Below are 25,249 nucleotides of genomic sequence, written 5' to 3'. Positions count from 1 at the left end.
ATATATTAGAAAAGTTTAAAATCTAAATTAAGAAAAAGTTGATATTTTTGTTGGCATTCTTGGCAATCATAAAGAAAAGTGGTCTAAATTCAAGATAGAGTCTAAGTTGTTTTTGTTGAAGACATTCTCTCCTTTGGGAGTAGACATGGAATGGAATGGAATGATATTTGATAATGGAGAAAAATACTCTATTTGTGACTTAGGTTAGCTTTAGGGGCGACATTTGTTGCCCTTAATAGTACTAAAAAATCATTCCTAGCTGACACAAGTCACCTCTAAAAGAATTTTTAAGACTGACAATAGTTATAGTGCCTAATAGTTACCCTTAATATTAATATTCAATTTAACTTTTAATTTTTAATAATTTTAATATTAAAAATATTGAAAATATCAAATTTAATTTTTATTTTTACAATAATAATAAAACTAAAATCACAATATGACACACTAATCATTTTGTTTTGGTATTATATATGCAGCTGATTGTTTGTATGACTATAAAATATAAATTTTAGTAGGAGTAGACATGATTTATCTAATTTAATTATAAAAAATTTGATAGTTGGATTCTAATTAAATTGAATTGGTTATTAGATGTCAATCTAAAAATTCAATTAAAACTCAATCTAATTCAATTACATTTAATATATATTAAATGATTATTTATATTTATTTGTATCTATACTAACGGTTTTTTTTTTATTATTTTATTTTAAATTTGTAATATTTAGTTGTTTCACATATTTATTTTCATAATATTTTATTTTGTTTTATTATTTTGTAGTGTTGATTTACTTATTTCAAATTTTTAGTTGCATTGAAATTTTTAGTTGCATTAAAATTAAAATTCGATTTAATTTATTAATAATTCTTTTGAAAATTAATTATATATATTATATTAAAAATTTCGAAATAAACAATATACATTACATTATTCTCAAATAATTTTTATACTATTATTTAATTATATTTTATAAAAGTAATTAAATTATACATACACAACTTGCCAAATCATTACAACAATTTTCACATTTTCTCTCATCTTCCACCTAATTTCTCAAATTTCCAATTGATTTCCTAAAGTTAATAACAATTTTAATCTCAGACAATTGATCGACGATTACTGTGGAGACATTCGATGAGGTGCGCTATTTGAAATAACTTTTTGTTTCCATTAATACCTTGGCCACCACCAATGGTGGAACTATTGGATTGACAAGCTTGAATGAATTTGTTTTCAAATTTTGGTACATAAATTCAGATGCTTTATTATTCTCATTGACTCTGCATGTTTGAATTTTATCTTTATTTTGGTACATGCGCACATAATGTTTGATAAAATTTCTCAGTGATCTGTTACACTTATTTTTCCTAATAATGTCATCTTTTAAATAATTGCAATCTCTGAGTATAGTTATTATACTAATAAAATGACTCAAAGGGAACAATTGAGGAGAAGCAGAGAAATGGTTTTGAGCTCTGAGTAAGTAAGTTGTTGAAACTATACATTAAGGTTTGTGAATTTACAAACTGATGATTACTACTAATTTGATAAATGGTTCCCTAATTTTGTACCTAATTTTGTTAATTAAATAATTATGATACATTTATGGTTTTTAGTTTTTACTTCAGATGATCATATAAATTAATTATCAAATGAATTGAGCTAAATGATTGGTAGATAGACACATATTAGAAGGGAAATTTGATTTTCTATACTTAGAAAATCAAAAAATTTGATTTCTAAACCAATAATTTAAACCCTAAAAAAACTATACCTTTTTTTTCAAAACCCCAAAAATACCCCCAAACTAAAACTATCTCTCTTTCTCTCTCTATCTAGCCGGTCCCAAGAATCCCACACCCCAGGTCCGATGGTCGGACCTTGGGGTCCGATGGGTCCGACAACCCCAAGGTCCGACCATCGGACCTCTCTCTTCCCCTCTCTCTCAAATCGCAGGAAAAAAAAATAATAAAATAAATAAAAGCCGGTCGGACCTTCGGGTCCGATGGGTCCGATGGTCCCATGGGTCCGACCATCGGACCCATCGGACCCGAAGGTCCGACCATCGGACCTCTTTCTTCCTCTCTCTCCAAAATCGCAGAAAAAAAAAAAAATTAAAAAGACGGTCGGACCTTGGGGGTCCGACCATCGGACCTCTGTCTTCTTCCCTCTCTCAAATCGCAGGAAAAAAAAAAAAAGTTTCAGAGACTGGGGTTGCTCTTTCGGGTTGGGGTTGGGGTCGGAGGGGTTGGGGTCGTGGTCGACGGTGGTCGACGGTGGTGAGGGTGGTGATCGGCGTTGGAGTTGACGTGGGTGGGTGAGGGTGGTTCGGGTGAGGGTGGGCGGTTGGGGTGAGATAGAGGGAGAGAGAGATGATGCAGAGAGAGAGAATATTGTGAGGGGGGTATTTTTGGGGTTTTGAAAAAAAAGGAATAGTTTTTTTAGGTTTTAAATTTTTGGTTTAGGGAAAAAAATTTTTGATTTTCTAAGTATAGAAAATCAAATTTCCCTATTAGAACATTAGAGAGAATTTTACTGGAAGAACATGACATAATCCAATATGATAGGAACAAAGTAAGTACTTGCCTTTAACTTTTCCTTAATCTTTAGCTAATTTCTCTATCGAATTACATACCATTTTCAACAGTTTCTTATCTTCCAAGCATATATTGATATTTTTGTATAAAAAATATTTCAAAAAAAAAAAATATATCTTGCTTTTCCAATGAAAATATTTCTGAAACCATGGTGTGGCCAAAAAAAAAAAATTGATTTTTTCAAAAATAAATAAATGAATTATGTTCATTTTTTTTTTTTCCATTAATAATTTTTTTTCTTAACAATAATAATTTTAATTTTGAAGATCGAACCAATCAAAACGTTTTTTTCGTAACAAACTAAACTAACAATATTAAAATATTTGCTTTCAAAACAAAATTACATTATTTCTTTTATTATCCTAATACGATTAGGTACATTATTCTTTTTTAAGTATCCTAGTTCCTAATAGGATTAGATATTATGTTTTCATCTATATATATATATATCACACATTTTGACAAAAAACGTAAAACTTCACAACCACATAAACGCTTAGATAACAAATAGTAATATTCTCTTCTCCAAAATTTATTCAATTATTGATTATGTCAATGGCGATGGCAAATACCAATTACAATATAAGTATAAATTTAGATTGCTCAAATAATCTTCCACCAGAAAGCTTTCACTTTGAACAAGATAATAAGTACTTGGTGTTTAAGGTAAACTTTTGCAATGAAGTACGTCCTTCTGAACACATTATTCAGAACATAAATCAATCCACTATAGTTAGTCATGCCACATATTTTTCATATCAATCTGACGTCACAAGACTTATTCTATTTGGAATAGGTGTGACAGATCCAATTGCAGGATCCATACTTACTACCCAAATAAATAATTACATTGACATTCATATTAACAATCTTCCTTTTGCGGCCTTTAAATACGTTATTGTCAATATTTATATTGTCACCGTCACTGGTCTAGAACAAGAACAAGAATCGAGAATTATTGATAGTACATTTAGAGAGGCACTTGGTGTCATTCCAAATGTTCCTGCTACACAAGAATCCATTAATAAACTAAAAGAATTGAATATTAAAGAGGGTGATGATATTGCTACCAACAATAATTGTACCATTTGCCAAGAAAACTTGTTGTTTGAAGATATGAAAGTAGTAGAGATGCCATGTTCTCATCTTTATCACAAGAACTGTATTGTTTCTTGGCTAAAGACTAAGCATTTGTGTCCTTTGTGTCGCTACTCAATGCCCACTGCCACCACTGCTGCTGAAAATACTGTGCTCGACACCAACACCAACTCCGCCACCTTATCTTGATTTTAATTATTTTATTAAAATATTGTCATTGTGTTTTTTATTTTTCAATCATTAATATTGTGAGCACTTTTAGTATTGATTTTTTTTTTAGGAACACTTTTGGTATTGATTGATATAATGTAATTTTATGATTTTTTAATTAATAAGAGCAACTTTATATATTATTGATGTATGTTTATTTTGTTTTGTAATGACAAATTAGAACTGCACATAAATTGAGTTGGTCAGATTGAATGTATTTAAAATCGACCTAGAAATATCTAACTCGATAAATATTTTTAATTTATAACCCAATCCTACTAATTAGGCTATGGGTTGTGTTGGGTTATAGCCCATTTTAGAATTAAGACATTCAAACATAACCATAAGTCTTAAAATTATTACATTTATCTGTAAACTCATAGATAACCCTAAATTTTAGTTGACCTTAGGAAATATAAAAAAATTTGGGCCCTTATTAATAAAATAGGTATAGTTTTGAAACACTAAAAATTTTATATGTATTTTAAAAACATTTTTTTAGCTCCTAAGTTGGGTGGGATGTAGCCCATCTTAACCCAGGGCCAACCTTGATACATAATAAAAAATGGAAAGTTTACAAAAATACTGACTTTTGGCTCAATCTTTACAAAAATACTACCACAAATGACAGAAATTACTTTTATACTGTCTTGAGTAATTTTTTTTTTCTTTTATACTGTAAACACAAAAAAAATGAGGCCTCCATCTTTCACACCCACAGACAGAACCACCACAGGAATACCAAAACAATCAGAAAATAATTATTAATTCAGGTGAGATTGAGAAAAAAAAAAGTCAAATCGATGTCAAATAAATAATTATGGCAAAACAATTGTAAAACAACACTAAAACAAATCAAATAAAAGAAAGGAAAACATGATTAAAAGAAACTAAAAAATGTTCTCCACAACCTCAATACCCAATGCAATAGCAGTTTTATTTGCAAGCCCAATCTTAAAAAATCAGAACAAAAAACTACTAAAACAACACAAAAATAAATGTAAAACAATAAGCAGATATAACCACTTAGAAAAACATAAAAGAACCACACCCCTCAAAAAGAATTTTCTAGTGAGCTCGTCAAATGTATTTTTAAGAGAATCAAAATAAATTTTTTTTATGACAACTTTTAAGAGAATCAAATTTTTTTAAGGGAAATTTGATTTTTTATGCTTACATTTGGTTAAAAAAAAAATTTCTAAACAAATAATAATTAATATTTGTAAGATATGATAACTTTTATTATATCCCTAAAATACCCCCATTTACATCACCCCATTTACACCATCGGACCACCCATCGGGCCACCCCATCGAGCCACCATCAGACCACCCATCGGGCCACCCATCGGACCCATCGGACCACCCATCGGACTACCATCGGACCAAATCTGCTACCATTTTTTTTTTATATATTTTTGTACATACAAAAGTAGCATCAGGTGACCATCGGACCACCATCGGACGACCAATTTTTTTTTTTAATATTTTTGCACTAAAAAAAAGTATGGAAAATTTGAGAGGGGTATTTTTGGGTTTTAGATAAAGTGGTCATATATTTTCAATGGTGATATGTATTAGTTTAAAAATAAAATATTAGGTATATGTAAGTATAGAAAATCAAATTTCCCTAAAAAAATAACCTCAAAATAATCATAGAGAAGGAAAAATGAATGTATTTTATAGCCTCCATCTTCCACACCCATGGATAGAACCACCACAACACCACGAGAATACCCAGAAAACAATCATTAATTCCAGCAAGATGGAATAAGAACAGTGAAATCGATGTTAAATTAATAAATTATGGAAAACAACCGTAAAACAACACTAAAACAAATAAAAAAAACTAAAAAATAAACACAGTATACTGCAGTATACTGCAGTATGAAACTTATAAAAATACACAGTAAAAAAATAAAAAATACCGCCTAGCAGTATTTTTGTAAAAAAATAATAAAAGTCAGTATATCATGTAAATTTCCTTAAAAAATTGAACATGCCAAAAACTTGAATTCATTATTAAAATTGAATATTTTTTTTTAGGATTGTTAGTTTTTAGGGTTTCAATTATTTTAGAATTAGGGCTATTTACATAAATATGGGAAAATATACTATAGTTTACATATATATGGCAAGAAAACTAAATGCCACTAAATATGGCATTCAAAACAAAAAAGTTAACAAATATGGGAAATGAAATGTCTAATACCATTAAAAATATTAAAAATCAAATCAGATTTTTTTTCCTTTAAATTTAAAAACTAACCAAAAACAGAAAAGCTAAAAACACTCTCCACTTTTTTTTCTCTCTCTACAATTTCACGATAGCTTCTCTCTCACTGTTAATTCTTCTCTCTCCCATCGCGATTCAACCTGCGATCAAAATCGCAGTCGAATTTTCTTGGATCGAAATCTGCAAGCATCGATTAACATTTCCTCCACACCGATCAATCAGTTCTCCAGCAAACAATCTGCACAAATCAAATCTGACAACAACAATCAAACTCATCTCCAATGTTCATCATCGGCAGTAACAATTGAAGAATACTCAAGAGAAATTCACATCATCCTATCTACACATATTACAAGGTTAGATAAATCATAATAAATGATCATCTTTTCATGATATATTCAATGATTATATATATGCATTATGCAAAAATTTAAAACAACTCATTTTTATCATAACATGTTTCATTATCATCTTCCTATAAAGAAACAAAATGTATATATAAAATAATGTAAAACTATAATTTTTAATATATATATAAGTACTATATAATATCACATAAAAAACAATAAATTTACAAATAAACTTGAATTGAATACTGAAATAAATCAAATACGAAACCGGTTAAATAAACTACACTATTAAACAATATATTTTATACAACAACTGAAGATAACTTTAAAAAAAAAAACCAAAATATGAAAAAAAAAAAAAACCAGTTACCATAACTAAAATAATAACACTACAACAAACGAAACTGGTTTTCTTTTTTTATAAAGATGCATACGAAACTGGTTTTTTTTTTAAAAATAAAAAATAAACTAATGATATGTTGTAATTTATTCAGGAATGGAAACAATCATGTGTGTTATTCAATATGGAGGATATTGGACAGATGACAATAACTACCAAGACTACACAATGACTGGACTGCTAATACCAACAAAATGTTATCTGAAAGAATTGGTTGAATTGGTAAAGAATGAGATCAACTGCAACACACCAATTGAAATGAACTACCAGCTAAGCCCCGGTTCATTACCAATGAAGATCATAAGTGACAACTCACTATTGTTTTACATTGAACTAAGAAAGAAGCAAGTTGGAGTGAGCGACTCTCCACTTTGCATCACAAGAATTGAACAGCATGCAATGCAACTAAATCCACAACAATTCACTGACACTGGAACAGTAACACAAAACACCGATGTTCAACAACTGGTTTTACAAATTACAAACCAGCCATCATTTCAAGACATAGAATATGAAGATGAGGCATCAGAAACAAATAACCAGTTCCTATCAATGTCAAACATATTTCAGGTAGCTGACAATGTTGCTGATTTTATAATTGAGAAAACAGAATAACACAAAGAAGAAAAGGAATGAAGAAGAGAAGGAGATTATAACAGATCATAGGGTTTTCAAAATTGAAGAAGGGCAAATTTACAAAGATAAAAAGATGCTGAAATGTGCACTATGCTTTTATGCTATATTGCACAACTTTCAATTTAAAACAAAGAGATTGGAACCAAGGGAGTACCTGGTTACATGTATTGATGATAACTGTAACTGGTTACTTAGAGCATCAAAATTCAAGAATACAACAACATTCAAAGTGAGGAAGTATGTCCAGGATCACAAATGCTTATTGGATGTAATCATGGGAGACCACAGACAAGCAAATAGCAATATCATTGGAGAAATAGTAAAAAAAAAAATCCTGGATATCAAAAGAATACATAGACCAAAAGACATTGTAATGGACACACTATATGATTATGGGGTGTCAATGGGATATCAAAAGGCATGGAGAACAAGAGAAAAAGCATTAGAATTGGCAAGAGGGAGACCAGATGACTCTTATCAACAGCTACCAATGTACTTACACATGCTGAAAGTATCAAATCCAGGAACAATCACACATTTGGAAACAGATACAAAAAATCGTTTCAAATACTTGTTTCGAGCATTCGCAAATTCAATAAGAGGCTGAAAACATTGTAGACCAGTCATTGTCACAGATGGAACCTTCTTAAAAACATCATTTGGCGGGACTTTATTTTCAGCTTCTACAATGGATGAAAACAACAACATTTTCATATTGGCATTCGGAATAGGGGACTCAGAAAATGATGACTCTTGGGATTGGTTTTTCAACAAAATAAGAGAAACATTTGGTGATAGAGAAGGTACAATATCAAAAACTGATTTTAAGTTTATTTATATATATACATAATATATATTTTTTGAATAGTAACAAGTTACAGTAAAATTCAAATTCAATAAAAAAATCATCATTAATCACTTTTAATCCTGTTGAAGAAACCGGTTACTGACATAATACAAATATATATATGTCATACATAACTAAAACCAGTTTTAACATGCAGGATTAACAATAATATCAGACAGACATAAAAGTATTGAAAAAACAGTGAAGAATGTTTACCCAAACCACTTTCATGGAGCTTGCATATTCCACTTGCTTAGCAACATCAAATCAAACTTTGGTGGACATGGAGATGAGCTCACTATAAACTTTGTGAAAGCTACCAAAACATACAGGGTCAGCTCATTTGAGCATTACATGTCAGAAATAGACAAAATTGACATTCGCATAAGACCTTACTTGGAAAATATAGGACATCATATTTGGACTAGAAGCCACTGCCCAACAAGGAGGTACATTATGATGACTTCAAACATAGCAGAGTCAATCAATTCTGAAATCACAGCTGCAAGATCGGTGCCAATTGCATTAATGATTGAATGTCTAAGAAGTTTAGTTCAAAAATGGGTGTGGAAGAATGGAAACGAAGCTAATGGAATATTCACAGAAGTATCTGTTGAAGCTGAAACAGTACTTAGAGATAATCTTGTTAAGGGAATGAAGTACCAGGTATGTATACTATATTTATAATAAGTTGAGAAACCAGTTATTACATATATAAAGAAAATACATATTAATACATAAAAACCAGTTACTAACATGTGCTTATAATTTTTTTTTACTTGTTACAATTTCATATATAAACAGGTTGAAGCAATAACTACTATACTATACTAAGTAAAAGTGGTAGACAAAGGGAATTTTACAATAAACTTACTTGACAAGACATGCACATGTAGAAGGTTCCAATAAGATCAGATACCATGTGCACATGCAATAGCAGTTTTTGCTAAAAGAGGACTAAAAACTTATAACTATGTGGCTGACTACTACAAAACATCAACTATGAGAGCAACATATGACCGTACATCCTCTACCTAATGAAAGTGAATGGAGACTACCTGAGAGCTTGGAGAAGATTGTGATGCCACCAAAAACAAAAAAGACCTCAGGGAGACATAGAAAAAAAAAAGAATCAGATCTAGAGGAGAACCAAAAGTTGTAATGAAATGCTCAAGATGTGGACAGCTTGGACACAACCGACGAACATGCAATAATCCACAGATTTACAAACAAACCAATCGGAAGAAACAGAAGATGGACACAAAGCAACAATAAGTAATAGAACAAACACTTGGAAAAAAAAAGTAGCTTTCAAAAACTACAATTACAAAAGCTACAAACTGGTTACTTTGTTATTATGACATTTGATAAAATTGCTTTGAAAATAGATTTTTTTTTATTATTATTATTTTATTTGCTTTTTTTAGAGAGGAAAATAGATGTTTTGATATTAAGGCAGCTTAAAAATATTTTTTTTAGATTTTACCAAGATAAATAATATATAATTATCATATTTACTATAAATATTAATAAAATTAAAGAAACTGGTTATGCATCAACAATAAAAATTACAAAATATAGATACCTTGAAATTTGAATAATATGTGCCTACTAGTACCCGCAAAACACACCATATCCTACAAAATAACATTAAACAAAACAAAAAACCAGTTATAACCAAATTAATAAAAAAAAAAAAAACACCCATAACCAGTGAAAAAATTACTTTCACAAATTTCTAATAAAGTAATAAACAACATTATAAAACTAGTTTTACTTGAAAAATAAATTAGCTACAATAATAGATTTTTAAAAATACAAAAAATTAACGCAACACTACTTATAAAAACTAGTTTTTGGATATAACATCAATTTCCATTCATAACCATAACATAGTGTATTTAACATAACACATCCAAGATAACAAAAGAGAAACAAAAATATTTAAATCGTAAAGTATCATTGTCATTACTAAAACCAGTTATCTAAATGAAATAAAAAAAATTAACAAAAAGACTGCTCCAGAACATCAACATCCTCTTCTCAAACTTCTTTTCCATTGCCTTTAGCATTTTTCTTCTCCTTTAGTTCTTTTGTTGGGTTTTGTGCCCTAAATAAAACTCATTTCAATATAATAAGATTTACTTATTAATAAAGATCAGAAATAACATTTTATGTTGCATGGTTCACATGATTTATTTCATGATTATATGTATATAATGTATGAATTCTTTTTAAGTTCAGAACATATGAGTTTGTTAAAGATTATAGTATTGTCAACACAGTGGAATATAATCTTAATTATATGTTCAAAAGTTTATTCCCTGATTTGTCAGAACACTGGATTTAGACTGACATGGTATAATCAGCGATAGGTATTCTTACACCTTGGAAAAGTGTTATGTCCTTTCCAGGACATTGGCAAAATTTACCAGTATCGGATGTATGGAGTATACATCAGAAGGGACCGATATTGAACTTTGATTAGATATATTAAAACTTACCGTAATATTTATTCAATTCAATATCACCTGTTGATCCTAGATCAAATGACCTTAATCCTGATATGGGTAGGTTCGATCTCAAGAGTACTATACATGTTCTTTGATTTGTTAGTTAAGCCTACTTTTGGGTCAGAGTGATACGTATATTTTGGGAATATGATGGTATAATTGAGTGGGAGCGCTACCATAAAGATGAAATCTATAACTTTTATAGGAACTTAGAAGTTAAACGATGATATCCTTCGAGCTTGGCTAAACAGAAATAAATGGTGGAGATCTCATTTCACTTTGCTGAAATATCATTTATACGGAGCTAAGTGTTTTAAGGATAAAATGCATTGAAGGTGTAGCGGTAACAGTAGTGCCTTTTCAATGTAGATCATCTATTAGAGGGTCATTGATCACATTAGGGTTATAACAATGGATAACTAATGACGCGTCTATATCATGGAACATATAGAGCGTTCTATATGACTGAGAGTGCAATTCCAAGTTCTAAGTGTGGATTCAATGAGGAATTAATAAGTTAGGGAATTTACTTGGTAAATTCGGTTCGACTTATTGGAAGCTCGGTTATATAGACCCATGGTCCCCATACTAGTTGAGACCATACTGCTTGTAAGACTCAGTTAATTGATTTTGATTAATCAATTATAATTCTAAAAGTTAGACTATGTCTACTTTATGAATTTTCACTAAGCAAGAGCGAAATTGTAAAGAAAAGAGATTTTAAGTTTATTTATTGATTAAGAGACTTTATATGTCTAAATTAATAAATATATTAAATGGCAATATTATTTAATAATTATTTTCAAGTTATTAAATAATTAGAATTGGCATTTAAAAGGTTAAATTGGAAAATTGGCATTTTTGAGAAAATGGAAATGGAAAATAACAAAATGGGAAAGTTGCAAAGTGAGGCCCAATACCCTTTGTATGGCCGGCCACATGCATAGGAAATTTCATTTGTAGTTTCCATTATTTTAATGCCATACAATTCTAACCTAAACCTAGAGGGTTTTCTATAAATAGAAAGTGTTGGCTTGAGGAAATACACACATCTTTAAACACATTGTTTCCTTAAGAGGAAATACACACATCTATAAATATAAATATAATAAATATAATAAAAGTTACCACATACCACTAACGTACGGAAGAAAAAAAAAAGAAAAAGTCAATACAGTACACTATACACACTTATCCAATGCTTGCTAAATTAAAAACTAAACTAACACAATTATTTATGGTTAGTTTTAGCCTAATTTTATGGGTTTTTTTTTTTTTGAAAATTTTAAGGGCATTTTACATAAATGTATACATTTTTTTAAATAATTACAAAAAATGTACAAAAAAACACAATTTTAAAAATGCACATATTTGAAAACATATTTACAAAATTTCATACAAAGTCTTAATTAAATTATAATAGATATATCAATGATTCAACTTTCTATATTTAGATTTGTATAAATATTTGTATAACTATTTTCTTATTATGTTTTGTTGTGTATGGTATTGTAATATTTTTTTAATATTGCTTATATGTTTTTAGCGTTTTTTTTTTAAAATTTATATATGTTTTTGTTAAACTTGATGGGTTGTTTTTGTTTATTTTTTTAATGTATTTTTTTGGTGTAAGAATTATTCATGCTCCATCTATAAATTTCCCTTTTTTTTGGTATTTTTATCTTTGTTAGTTATTTTTTCTTTTGTTTTTTTTGTGGTGTTTCTTATTATGTTTCGTTGTGTATCGCATTGTAATATTTTTTTAATATTGCTTATTTGTTTTTAGTGTTTTTTTTTTAAAATTTATATATGTTTTTGTTAATCTTGATGGGTTGTTTTTGTTTATTTTTTTAATGTATTTTTTTGGTGGAAGAATTATTCATGCTCCATCTATAAAGGTCTTTTTTTTTTTTTTGTATTTTTATCTTTGTTAGTTGTTTTTTTTTGTTTTTGTTTTTTTTTTGTGGTGTTTCTTATTATGTTTTGTTGTGTATCGCATTGTAATATTTTTTTAATATTGCTTATTTGTTTTTAGTGTTTTTTTTTTAAATTTAATTATGTATGTTTTTGTTAATCTTGATGGGTTGTTTTTGTTTATTTTTTTAATGTATTTTTTTGGTGGAAGAATTATTCATGCTCTATCTATAAATGTCCTTTCTTTGGTATTTTTATCTTTGTTAGTTGTTTTTTTTCTTTTGTTGTTTTGTGGTTTTTTTATTATGTTTTGTTGTGTATCGTGTTGTAATATTTTTTTAATATTGTTTATTTGTTTTTACTATTTTTTTTTTTAATTTATATATGTTTTTGTTAAACTTGATGGGTTGTTTTTGTTTATTTTTTTAATGTGTTTTTTTTCACTTTTTATTATTAATTTAAAACTGTTTATTATTTTTAATCGTTAATTATTTTTTTATCTTATATTTAAAATATTACATCTGTATATTTTAAATATTATTGTTTATAATTAGAATCTTATTATATTTTTTAATTATTAATATATAAATTTTGTTAATTAGTAGGCTTACTCATTAATACCATATCAATTAGTCATAAAAAAATAGTTATACAAATCTAGATATAGAAAGTTGAATCATTAATATATCTATTATAATTTAATTAAAAATATGTATGAATTTTTGTAAATATGTTTTCAAATGTGTACATTTTTAAAATTGTATTTTTTTGCACATTTTTTGTAATATAATTATTTTTGTTGTACACTAATGAAAAAACCCCAAATTTTAATTTGTTGGACTTTTAAATTTTCAACCGTTACTTACACTACACATCATTTATCTTTTTTTTTTTTTTTTTTTTGAATTGGGAATATGAAACTATTATATATAGTTGTAGAGATTGTTTTAATTTTACACACTTTTTATATATTTTATTATTTTTGCTCATGATATATTTGCTCTCATATTTCATTACTCTTTCTCCTTCAAATTATCAATTGGTTTGCAATTTGCATAGAACTTAGAAGAGGCCAAGAAGAAATATATATAACAGGTACACATATATATTTTTTTAATTATTATTTTGATTAATTGTTGTTAATTTCTATATATATTTATATGCAATAGTTTAGGTTTTTATTTTATTTTTTCCATTGCAATTATTGTGGATTTTTTTAAGTTTATTTTTCCTACCTAAAATAAGTATGGCTAGTAGAAAATATCCATCAGGTAATGAAAAACTTAAAAAGAAAAGAAGAATAGAAAGTTTAATTAACTCTTAGAAAGGAGCTTTAGAAAAATTTGTTGTGACTAATAAAAAAGATGAAAGTAATTCAAATGAAAAAATTAATGAACAATTAAATAGAGAAAATTTGGAGGTTAATAATGAAATGTGTGATGATGTGATGGATGATGGAGAATGTCAAGAAAATATTGAAGAGAGCATGGAAATTAGAAATCTTAAAAATGATTTAGATTATATTTATGATCCAGGAAATTGGGAAAATCTTGATAATAAATTAATAGAATTATTAGTAGAAAATGGTCCAATAAAAGTAAGTGACATCGAATTCCCGAAAGATGAAAATGGTAGACATTTTTCTACTTCTTATTATATACGAAAGTTGTCAAATGGAGAAAAATATGATAGAAAATGGTTAGTGTATTCAAAAAAATTTAATAAGGTTTATTGTTTTTGTTGCAAAATTTTTGGTACAAAATCTAGTGCGAATCATACGTTTCAATTAGTCAACAGTGGAACTAAGGATTGGAGGCATCTAAGTGCTATGTTGAAGAGTCATGAAATAAATAATGAGCATATAGTTAACATGAGTATTTGGTTTGATTTAGAATTGAGATTATCAAAAAATAGAACAATTGATAAAGATGCTCAAGAAAGACTTAACAAGGAGAAAGAACATTGGAGGAATGTTTTAGTAAGAATAATTGCTATTGTCAAAAATCTAGCAAAAACTAATTTGGCCTTTCGGGGAAGTAATGAAAAAATTTACCAAGAGAACAATGGAAATTTTTTGAGTTTAATTGAAATGATTGCTGAATTTGATCTAATAATGCAAGAACATGTTCGACGTATTCAAAATGGTGATATTCTTAATCATTATTTGGGACATAGAATTCAAAATGAGTTGATACAATTGTTAGCAAGTGAAGTGAAAAATACAATTTTGAAAAAAATCAAAGAAGCAAAATATTTTTCAGTTATACTTGATTGTACTCCTGATTTAAGTCATCAAGAACAAATGTCTCTTATACTAAGATTTGTAGATACTTCAGTTAGTCCCATAAGAGTGGAAGAATATTTTTTGGGATTTTTGAAAGTAGATGATACTTCAGGAAAAGGTCTATTTACCGAACTTATAAGAGAAATTGAAAGTTTGAAACTTGACATTAATGACATAAGAGGGCAAGGATATGATAATGGGTCCAACATGAAAGGAAAACACCAAGGTGTACAAAAAAGATTATTAGAGATAAATCCTAGAGCATTATATACACCTTGTGGTTGTCATAGTCTTAATTTAGTGATTTGTGATGTTGCTAATTCTTGTGTTAAAGCTGTAACATTTTTTGGTGTTTTACAACGTATATATTCATTATTCTCTTCTTCACCTAAGAGATGGACAATATTGAAAAATAATATATCTACGTTAACTGTGAAATCATTGTCTCAAACCCGTTGGGAAAGTCGTATTGAAAGTGTTAAGGCAATTAGATTTCAAGCTCCAAAAATAAGAGATGTTTTGCTTGAACTAGCAGAATCAAGTGACGATCCTAAAGTAAAGAGTGAAGCTAAGTGTCTAGCAACTTTTGAATTAGAGAATTTTGAATTTTTATTGGGCATGACTATTTGGTTTGATATTTTATTTGCTGTCAATTCAATTAGTAAAAATTTACAAAGTCAAAATATAGAAATTGACAATGCTATAAATCAGCTAAATGGTCTAGTTTCTTATTTTGAAAATTATAGGAAAGAAGGATTTGTTTCAGCTATGATTACAACTAAAGAAATTTCAAATGAGATGGGAATTGAGCCTAAATTTTGTGAAAAGCGTGTGGTTCGTAGAAAAAAACAATGTGGTGAAAATATTGGTGATGGTGAGATAGTAAAGTCTGCCGAAGAATCATTTCGGATTGATTATTTTATTTTCATGGTTGACCAAATTATTTGTTCTCTTAAAAATAGATTTGAACAGTTTCAAGAGTATGCAAATATTTTTGGATTTTTATTCAATTTGAAAAACCTAAAATCACTTGATGAAAATGATTTAAAATATCAATCTTTAAATCTTGAAAATATTTTAAAATACAATGGAATTTCTGATATTGATGGTTGTGATTTATTTTCAGAATTAAAAGTGTTGAGAGAAATTTTTCCAAATAAAAGTGGTAGTTCAATCGAGATACTTGATTACATAAAAAAAATTGATTCATTTCCAAATGCATTCATTGCCTATAGAATATTACTAACAATTTCAGTTACAGTTGCATCGGCAGAGAGAAGTTTTTCAAAATTAAAATTAATCAAGTCTTATTTAAGAACGACTATGTTGCAAGAGAGATTGAGTGGATTAGCTATGTTGTCAATTGAAAATAATTTGCTAGATAAACTTGAATACAATGATTTGATTAACAAATTTGCATCCCAAAAAGCAAGAAAGATAAATTTTTAGATGAATCAATCTGTGTTATTTTTTTCTAATAATTTTGATAAACTAATGTTATTATTAAGTTTTATAGATTGGAGATTGTTCGATATGACAAACTTGAAAAAGGAAGACATACTTTTGCGATAGATCGATCAACAAATTTGAATAATATTTTTATTGTACTTTTATTTAGAATATTTAAATTTACTAAATAAATGTAAACGAATTTATGAGGTATTGGTTTTTTTAAATTTATGAAGTATTGATTAATAATTTTATTTTTAATAAAAGGCCCAATTTTAATTTTTCGCCCAAGGCCCCCAAATTGGTTGGGCCGGCCCTGGGTATATTCATTGGGAATGCCCAACTTTATGGATACTTACAGATACACTTGTAAGGATAATCTGGGGATCACCCCACCAAAAACACTATAAATACCCCCTCAAAGCTCATTAAATGGGATTGAGAATCTTGGGCTGCATATGAGCAAGTAGAGTAAATACTCACCAAGAACATTCTCTGTATTTATAAGAGTGAAACACTCCCCAAATACATTCTCTGTATTAAAGACATCCATAAATAACAAAGACTCGTGGACTAAGGCTCATTAACGCCCCAACCACGTAAAAATCCTTCTCTAATTTTCTTACAGCTCTCTAACTTTATAATATTCTATTAGTTGCCGAAAACCTCGGTCAACATTTTGGTGCTTTCATTGAGAGCTGAAGAAAGCTACTGTAAACGAACACTTGACTTCACAAACATGGTGGAGACTAGAAGTACTCGTCAGCCTCGCCCTCTAGAAGATGCTCAAGACCCAAATGAGGAAGATGTAGCCTCAAGAGCAGCTGAGGGTTTCGAGGAAGAAGAAGGAATTCCAGATGATGACTACGAGGGAAACCTCGATGAGTATGCCTACGACGAAGGTAGTTACTCGGAGTCGGTGCTTCTCAGACAAAAAGCTATCGATCACGAAGCCGAGATCGAAGCTCAGAAAGCACAAAACCAGAAAATGCAAGAAGTGATGCTGGCCATGCAAAAAGCCATGGAGGCGGCTGGCATTCACGTGCACCCCAAGGCAATGACTGCTAGACTGGGCAAGGAACCAGAGACGTCCTCGCCTAGTTCCCAACAGCATAAGTCTAGGGAGCCTAGCCCTATAAGGTACCCTGCTGAAGGGAACCAAATAAAAAACCCTACCTCTACCCCAGGGCGAAAGGAAAAGGCGCAAGATCCGCGAAAGGTCCGCTCAGATTTCCCTAAAGGGAAAGGTCCGCAGAGGGGCAAGCCCCGAAAAGGGAGCTTTGGCCCTCAGGATCGAGAGGACCGAAAAAGCGTTTCCGTGCACCAAGAGCCCGGGGGTAGAGGAAGAAGAGGACAGAGGTGTCCTCCCGTTGATCTGAGAAATCAAATCAATGGGAACCAAGGTGATCTACGGGATCACCTTGACCAAAAAAGATACGGACCCGCGGTCTCCACGGGTACGTTAAATGAAGGAATTATGGCGGAACTCACCATACTTCGAAAAGACATTGCCCGAGTCTCCCGGAGACAGAAAGGGGACGACTCCGACTCAGACAGCGAGGACCGGGAGCCATGTGCTAAGCACATCCTAGAGGCGGAACTCCCTAAGAACTTCAAGATGCCCGAAATGGCAGCTTATACCGGGAACTCCGATCCTAGCGACCACTTATCACGGTTCAACCGTGTCATGACGGTCATGAGAGTCAGCAATGACGCCAAATGTCTGTGCTTCCCACTTACTCTAAGTGTGTCCGCGGAGGAATGGTTCAAGAAGCTGGAACCAGGATCCGTGGGCTGTTGGAACAAGCTACAGTCCAACTTCCGGAGACAGTTTGTCGCCGCAAGAAAGGTCAACCTGGAGGTCAGTGCCTTGACTAATATCAAGCAACTGCCCACCGAGACCTTGAAGAATTATATAAAGAGGTTCCGAGAGGAAGCCTTGAAAACCAAGAAAGTTTACGACGGACAACAGCTTGCGCTTCTCCAAGCAGGCAGCCGTACGGGGACTCCTTTTTGGAATGAACTACAGCAGGAAGGAGCTGCCAGCCTTCAGGATTTCCAGAAAAGAGTCCAAAAATATATCAACCTCGAAAGAAGCCCAAATAGTGGCTTATGGAGGATACTATCCCACCGGGATAGCAGGGTACATGCCCGGAGTATCACCCTTGGGTACTGCCCCAACCGCAACTCCACAAACAAGTGGCATACAATTCTCTGCTAGCCCCAGATATAGTCAGGGCCAGGCCTTGGCACCGGCATCATCCCATTTCGGCAACCCGTCCGGAATGAATGGACAAACTCCTTCGCACTCTGCTCCGGCTGCTAGCCTGGCAGGCCCTTCCCAGGGCTCGAGGAGTAAAAGGTCCTCCAAGGGCAGCACCCGGACGGGGGAGAAGCGCCAGAAAAGGGGGTACACTCCCCAGTACACTCAATACATGGAGTTGTCGGACTCCCAAGAGCGTGTATACTTTTCCACTAGGCAAAATACACACTACCGGAGACCACAACCGTTGTACAAGGATAGCTCCCGGAGAGATCCGAACAAAAGATGCGAGTACCACAACGACATTTGTCATAGCACCAATGAATGCAAGAATCTCAAGGACGAGATTGAAAACCTAATCTGGTTGGGCCACCTCTACGAGTGGATCAAAAATAGGTTGCCTCACCTTAATCCGGGCCAGGCGACTGTGGGTGTGCCTCAGGGAACACCGGGGAGTACAGCAGGAGCGTTAGCTCCAACTGCTCCCGCGGGCGACGCTCAGCACATCCCCGGTCTGTCGCCCAGACCTAACGGGAGGGTAGCCATGATCTCCGGAGGCCCCCATATCAGAGGAACTACTCGCAAGGAGCTCAAACGATACGCAGGGGGCGTGAAACACAATGAGGTTTGGGAGGTTACTCAACTCCCAGCTCAAAGGCCCCGGCTGATGGACCGACCCATCACGTTCACGGAAGAAGACGCCAAGACAGTGCACTTCCCTCATCATGACCCATTGGTCATAGAGACCCCCATCACAAATAAAGTGGTGGCCAGAGTCTTAATTGACAATGGAAGTTCCGTGAACCTACTCTTCAAGGAGGCCTTCACCGCAATAGGCTTGACGGACCGAAACCTCTCGCCCAGTGGGTCCCAACTCACAGGGTTTAATGGGACAACACTTATCCCAATGGGAAAAGTAAGGCTCCTAGTCACCTTGTGCCCGGACACCTCCCAGAGCACATTTAAATACTGCACTTTCGTGGTGGTGGACTGTCCGACCGCTTACAACGCGATCCTCGACCGACCGGCCTTGGTAGATTTTGGCGCAGTCACATCGATTCGGCACCTGTGCCTGAAGTTCCCTACCCAGGAAGCCGGGATCGGGACGGTGAGGGGAAACCAGGGGGAAGCAAGACAATGTTACAATGTCGCAACCCACCTGCCCGTACTAATGGTCCGGGAATCAGTTGAGCCAGAAGTGGCTGAAGAAGATGAGTTAGACCCCAGTGTGGGGTCCGAAAGAATTGTGGAACCGATGGAGGATGTCGAGGAATTATCAGTGTGCGACCTCGACTCCACCAAAGTACTCCGGCTGGGGAAGAACCTAGATCCGGAGGAAAAAGAGAAAATAATAAAAACACTGAAGGGCGCCATCGACATCTTTGCATGGCGCCAAGAAGACATGACTGGCATAAGCCCTCATGTCATCACCCACGTACTCAACGTCAATCCGGACATGCCCCCCGTCCAGCAAAAGCGACGCCCGCTCGACTCGGTGAAAGCCGAGGCTCTGGAGAAAGAGGTGGACAAACTTTTGACTAACGGCATGATCCGCGACGTATACTATCCGGAGTGGCTAGCCAATCCGGTCCTGGTGCCCAAGCCGAACGGAACTTGGCGAGTTTGTATAGATTTCACTGATCTAAACAAAGCTTGTCTGAAGGACTGCTTCCCGCTGCCCAGGATCGACCAGATGGTAGACGCCACTTCTGGATTCAAACTACTATCCTTCATGGACGCCTATGCTGGGTACAATCAAATAAAGATGCATACGGCAGACCAGGAGTGCACTAGCTTCAGGATCGATAAGGGGGTATACTGTTACCTAGTCATGCCCTTCGAACTGAAAAACGCCGGAGCAACCTACCAGAGAATGGTCAACCGGATGTTCAAAGGCCTCCTGGGACGAAATATGGAGGTTTATGTAGATGACATGCTCGTCAAGTCCAAAGCATGCAACAGCCATGCAAGCGACTTAGAGGAATGCTTCGAAGTGGTCCGGAGATACGACATGAAGCTCAACCCAAAGAAATGCACCTTTGGGGTCAAGTCAGGAAAGTTTCTGGGCTTCATCGTCAGTCAAAGGGGGATTGAGGCAAATCTGGAAAAAATCCAGGCTCTCCTGAGCATGCCATCCCCCAGAAAGCATAAAGATGTGCAGAGCCTGACCGGAAAGGTAGCTGCCCTAAGCCGCTTCATCTCACGGTCCACGGACAAGTGCATACCCTTCTTCAACATATTGAAGAAGTGTCAAAAGTTTGAATGGTCGGACGAGTGCGAGGAGGCATTCAAAAAACTAAAAGAGCACATGGCCAAACCTTCTATCCTATCAAAACCCGTTCTCGGAGAAGACCTATTTCTATATTTGGCTGTCTCCGAACACGCGGTCAGCGCTGCCCTAGTCTGGGAAGAAGAGAAAACTCAGCATCCTGTGTACTATGTCAGTAAGCGCATGATAGGAGCCGAAGCGAGGTACCCAATCATTGAAAAGCTGGTTTTTCGCCTCCTGATGGCATCAAGGAAATTGAGGCCATACTTCCAAGCACATCCGATCAAGATACTGACCAACCACCCGCTCCGTCAGGTCCTCCAAAAACCTGAAGCATCCGGAAGGCTCCTCAAGTGGGCAATGGAGCTAAGTCAATTTGACTTGCACTACATGCCCTGAATTTCTATAAAAGGCCAAGCCTTGGCGGACTTCATTACTGAATGCAACGAAGCCGAGGCAACCGCGAATATGCCGGTACCGCCAATCCCCACACGGAGAGTTTTATGGACGGAGCCTCCAATGAAAATGGTTCCGGAGCCGGAGTGGCGATGATATCACCAACCGGACTGCGGCTCCAGGCGGCCCTACAGTTCAACTTCGCAGCTTCAAACAATGAGGCCGAATATGAAGCCCTAATAGCAGGGCTGAAATTAGCGAAAGCTGTAGGAGCCAAAAGAGTGGAAGTCTATAGTGATTCCCAACTGGTCGTAAACCAGATATCAGGAGAATACCAAACACGCGGCGAGCGAATGGCCGCGTACGTAACAATAGTCTGGGAGCTACTCCACGAGTTCACGGACTACAAAATAGAAAGAATCCCCCGGGAGAAGAATGCTCACGCGGACTGTCTGGCTAAGTTAGCCTCAGATAGCGAAATCGAAGAGTTTGGGGTAGTACCAGTGGAACGCTTGGCAGAGCCAAGCATCAAAATAATAGAGACCACAATAACGGTTGGGCAAGAACCCACCTGGATGGTCCCCATCATAAAATACATAACAAAAGGTGACTTGCCCCAAGAAAGGGCACTGTCTCGAAAGATTCAGTATCCATCGTTATGTAATGATGGATCAAATTCTCTACCGAAGAGGACTCAGCATGCCTTATTTAAGGTGTGTATCGGACCCTGAAGCTAGACAAATCATGCTAGAGGTCCACGAAGGGTTCTGTGGAGATCATACGGGAGGACCCAGTCTCTCAAAGAAAATATTGAGACAGGGGTACTTCTGGCCAACAATGAAAAAAGATTGTATAGACTACGTCCAAAAGTGTGATTCGTGTCAAAGGTTCGCGAACATACCGAGAGCTCCTCCAAATGAAATCACCCTGATGACTAGTCCCTGGCCCTATGCGGTATGGGGAATAGATCTTATTGGGTCCCTGCCAACAGGAAAAGGAGGAGTAAAGTATGCAATACTAGCAGTAGACTACTTCACCAAATGGACGGAGGCTGAGCCCATGAAGACCTGTTAGGCTATTCTTAGCCTAGGTTTCGGATCTATTCTATGTGCGTTTTTCGCTGCATTGGGACGGAATTATGCTTGTTTTCTATGTTTTCAGGTTCTTTGGAATAAAAGAGATCTCGGGGGCAGAAATTCAACAAAAGACGGGCTAAGCCAAGGAAAACACGAATTATGAAGTATTTTGCACATCTGGCCGCGGCTAGACACAACTTGGCCGCGGCTAGATCACAAAATAATCAACATTGAGAAGTTGCTCCAGTCGCCGCGGCTAGGGTGTATATGGCCGCGGCTAAAAGCTCCTTACAGAACAGTCGATTTTTACCACCCATCTGGCCGCGGCGAGAGTGTATATGGCCGCGGCGAGATCCCGTACGGACCAGGGGCATTTTCGTCCATCGAACCCTAAATTTTAGTTATAAATAGAAAACTGCGATTGGAAGTCAAAGGGAGCGATCAGAAACCCTAAAATACAGCTGAGAGCGGCAGGAAGAGCACAGAGATTGAAGTGAAGATCCAGAATTCATCCACCAACAGTTCTTTTCTCTATTCCTCGTTAATTTCTTTATGTTGAATATTGCTATAGGAATGGTTATGGAGTTGTTTCTGAACTAAATTTCCCATTTAGGGAGGATGATGATTGTTGTTTAATGTTTTGCCTAGTTAATGTTTAATTACCATTCCTCAATTCTTGTGTGTGAAATTATCTTAATTTGTTCTTAATTTCATGTTTAAGATTGATCACCTTGTGCATGCTCTATGATCTCAATTCGAAATCTGAAAAGTGAGAATTGAGAATGCTAAAATTAAGATAATCGATGTTCTTTGTGAAACAAAAGTATTTGCATGACTTATGTGACGAGTAGATTATTACTTAATGTTGATTTCATGTTAGTTTAATTAAGGAATTAATTAGATAACATGTGATTTAGAATCTAGAAGATCTGAAAGGAGCTAGGTTATTTCATAATCTGTCATTCACTCCAAGAATAGGAAAGTAATTAAGCATTAACGATTTGGTTAAACAACAACAGGATTCTCCTCCCTATTATCTCATCTTGCTCAACTTTCAATTGTGTTATTAAGTTTTCTGAATTACTTTCATATTTTACTGTTTTTAAATCATAATTGCTTTCGATTTGCCGAATAGAATCATAAGTATAATTTAGTGGTATTTAATCCAATTCCCTGTGGGATCGACCTCACCTGTGTGAGATTTACTACTTGATTGCATATACTTGCGTAGCGTTTATAAAATATAGCAACAAGTTTTTGGCGCCGTTGCCGGGGAATTGTATAAAGATTGATATTACATAAAATTATACTAACTTCTACTTTGGTTTATTTTTTTTCTTGCTAATTTCTAATCTGTTCTTGCAAGATTGTTTCTATCTATTTCAGGAATTTTAAGTGTATGCGCCGTGAAGGACAAGCAGTCATAGTACCAGTTGATCCTGAAATTGAGAAGACTTGTAGGAGAAACAGAAAGAACAAGAGGCAAGAAAGAGTTTCAGCAACTGCTGAAACATCAGAAATCATGGCTGCTAATGTGAATGCGAATGCTCCAAATAACTGTAATAATGGTGGTGCCGTTGAAGATCAAGCTAATGGTCGTAGCTTGAGAGATTACATTCTTCATACTCTTACTGGAGTGCAGTCATGTATCAGGCCACCGGCAGTGGATGCGAATAACTTTGAGATCAAACCTGCCATACTCCAGATGGTGCAGTCTTCAGTCCAGTTTGGTGGACTCCCTTCAGAAGATCCTAATCTGCATCTCTCGAACTTCATGGAACTGTGTGAGACTTTTAAAGTCAATGGAGTTAGTGATGATGCCATTTGTCTGAGACTGTTTCCATTCTCACTCAGAGAACGAGCCAAGAGCTGGTTGAATTCCCTGCCACCCAACTCTATTGCCACTTGGAATGACTTAGCCACGAAATTTTTGTCAAAGTTCTTTCCTCCAGCAAAGTCAGCCAAGTTGCGAGGTGAAATCAACAACTTCTGTCAGCAAGATAATGAATCTCTCCATGAGGCTTGGGAGAGTTTTAAAGATCTAATCAGAAAATGCCCTCATCATCGCATAGAGAAGTGGATGCTGGTTCACAATTTCTACAACGGGTTGGTTGGTAACACTAGAACTCTGATAGATGCAGCAGCTGGTGGAGCTTTTATGAGAAAGAGTGCTAATGAGGCTTACGATCTATTGGAGGAGATGGCTCTAAACAATCAGCAGTGGCCAACTGAAAGGAGTCAAACTAAGAAAGTAGCTGGTGTGCTAGAGGTTGATGCCATCACAAAGTTGACAGCTCAGGTTGAGGCCTTGACAAAACTGATTGCAGGGCAAGCTAAACAAGCCCAAGTTATTTGTGAGATATGTGGAGGCAACCATCACTTTTCAGAGTGTCGGGCAGATGTGGATAATTTGCCAATGGATCAAGCAAAAGCCATTGGGAACTACTCCCAAAATAATAATTATGGGCACAACCAACAGGGATTCTACCAGCAGAGAAATCAGCCCCAACAAAACCAACAACAAAGTCCTAGTGGAGGCTCCAATATCCAAGCTGATTTATTGCTCCAATTCATGATGGAAACTAGAGCCTCTATTAAAACTCTAGAAACTCAAATGGAACAATTGGCTACTCAAGTGGCAAAACAAGCTCAAAGAAATTCACCTAGCACTAGTGAGGCAAAAGGAAAAGAGCAATGTAAAGCAATTT

The 25,249-nt window shown here is 34.3% G+C and overlaps 3 protein-coding genes, 1 long non-coding RNA gene and 1 other non-coding gene across 5 annotated transcripts; 4 read left to right on the top strand and 1 right to left on the bottom strand.

Annotated features, from left to right (window-relative positions):
* Positions 1–1,689: 1,689 nt before the first annotated feature.
* On the top strand, positions 1,690–2,218 carry LOC133030164 (uncharacterized). The gene is made up of 2 exons (XR_009684014.1): positions 1,690–1,869; positions 1,916–2,218. It is a non-coding gene; the product is annotated as an uncharacterized LOC133030164 (long non-coding RNA).
* Positions 2,219–3,156: 938 nt separating this feature from the next.
* On the top strand, positions 3,157–3,888 carry LOC115699890 (RING-H2 finger protein ATL68-like). The gene has a single exon (XM_030627432.1). The coding sequence runs from the start codon at positions 3,157–3,159 to the stop codon at positions 3,886–3,888; it is 732 nt and encodes a 243-aa protein (XP_030483292.1).
* A 4,330-nt stretch (positions 3,889–8,218) lies between these two features.
* LOC115699891 (uncharacterized) lies at positions 8,219–9,211 on the top strand. The gene is made up of 3 exons (XM_030627433.2): positions 8,219–8,333; positions 8,535–9,043; positions 9,182–9,211. Exons 1-3 carry the CDS (start codon positions 8,219–8,221, stop codon positions 9,209–9,211), a joined length of 654 nt encoding a protein of 217 aa, XP_030483293.2.
* A 5,463-nt stretch (positions 9,212–14,674) lies between these two features.
* On the top strand, positions 14,675–23,968 carry LOC133030417 (uncharacterized). Its single transcript, XM_061103154.1, has 2 exons — positions 14,675–15,962; positions 23,928–23,968. Exons 1-2 carry the CDS (start codon positions 14,675–14,677, stop codon positions 23,966–23,968), a joined length of 1,329 nt encoding a protein of 442 aa, XP_060959137.1.
* Positions 23,969–24,504: 536 nt separating this feature from the next.
* On the bottom strand, positions 24,505–24,611 carry LOC115701638 (small nucleolar RNA R71). Its single transcript, XR_004008630.2, has one exon. It is a non-coding gene; the product is annotated as a small nucleolar RNA R71 (small nucleolar RNA).
* Positions 24,612–25,249: the final 638 nt, after the last annotated feature.

This window comes from Cannabis sativa, chromosome 8 (genome assembly GCF_029168945.1).
Source record: "Cannabis sativa cultivar Pink pepper isolate KNU-18-1 chromosome 8, ASM2916894v1, whole genome shotgun sequence".
NCBI lineage: Eukaryota > Viridiplantae > Streptophyta > Magnoliopsida > Rosales > Cannabaceae > Cannabis > Cannabis sativa.
The sequence above is the reverse complement of the archived record's forward strand: the minus strand, read 5'-3'. Positions and strand labels throughout refer to the sequence as shown.

Bases quoted from the DNA above. Each gene is read 5' to 3' on its own strand.
- LOC133030417 (XM_061103154.1), top strand. From the start codon at position 14,675: ATGAGTATTTGGTTTGATTTAGAATTGAGATTATCAAAAAATAGAACA. The intron at 15,963-23,927 runs GTGAGATAGTAA...TATCTATTTCAG, and splicing joins TGGTGAAAATATTGGTGATG to GAATTTTAAGTGTATGCGCC.
- LOC115699891 (XM_030627433.2), top strand. From the start codon at position 8,219: ATGGATGAAAACAACAACATTTTCATATTGGCATTCGGAATAGGGGAC. The intron at 8,334-8,534 runs GTACAATATCAA...TTTAACATGCAG, and splicing joins AACATTTGGTGATAGAGAAG to GATTAACAATAATATCAGAC. The intron at 9,044-9,181 runs GTATGTATACTA...ATATATAAACAG, and splicing joins TTAAGGGAATGAAGTACCAG to GTTGAAGCAATAACTACTAT.
- LOC115699890 (XM_030627432.1), top strand. From the start codon at position 3,157: ATGGCGATGGCAAATACCAATTACAATATAAGTATAAATTTAGATTGC.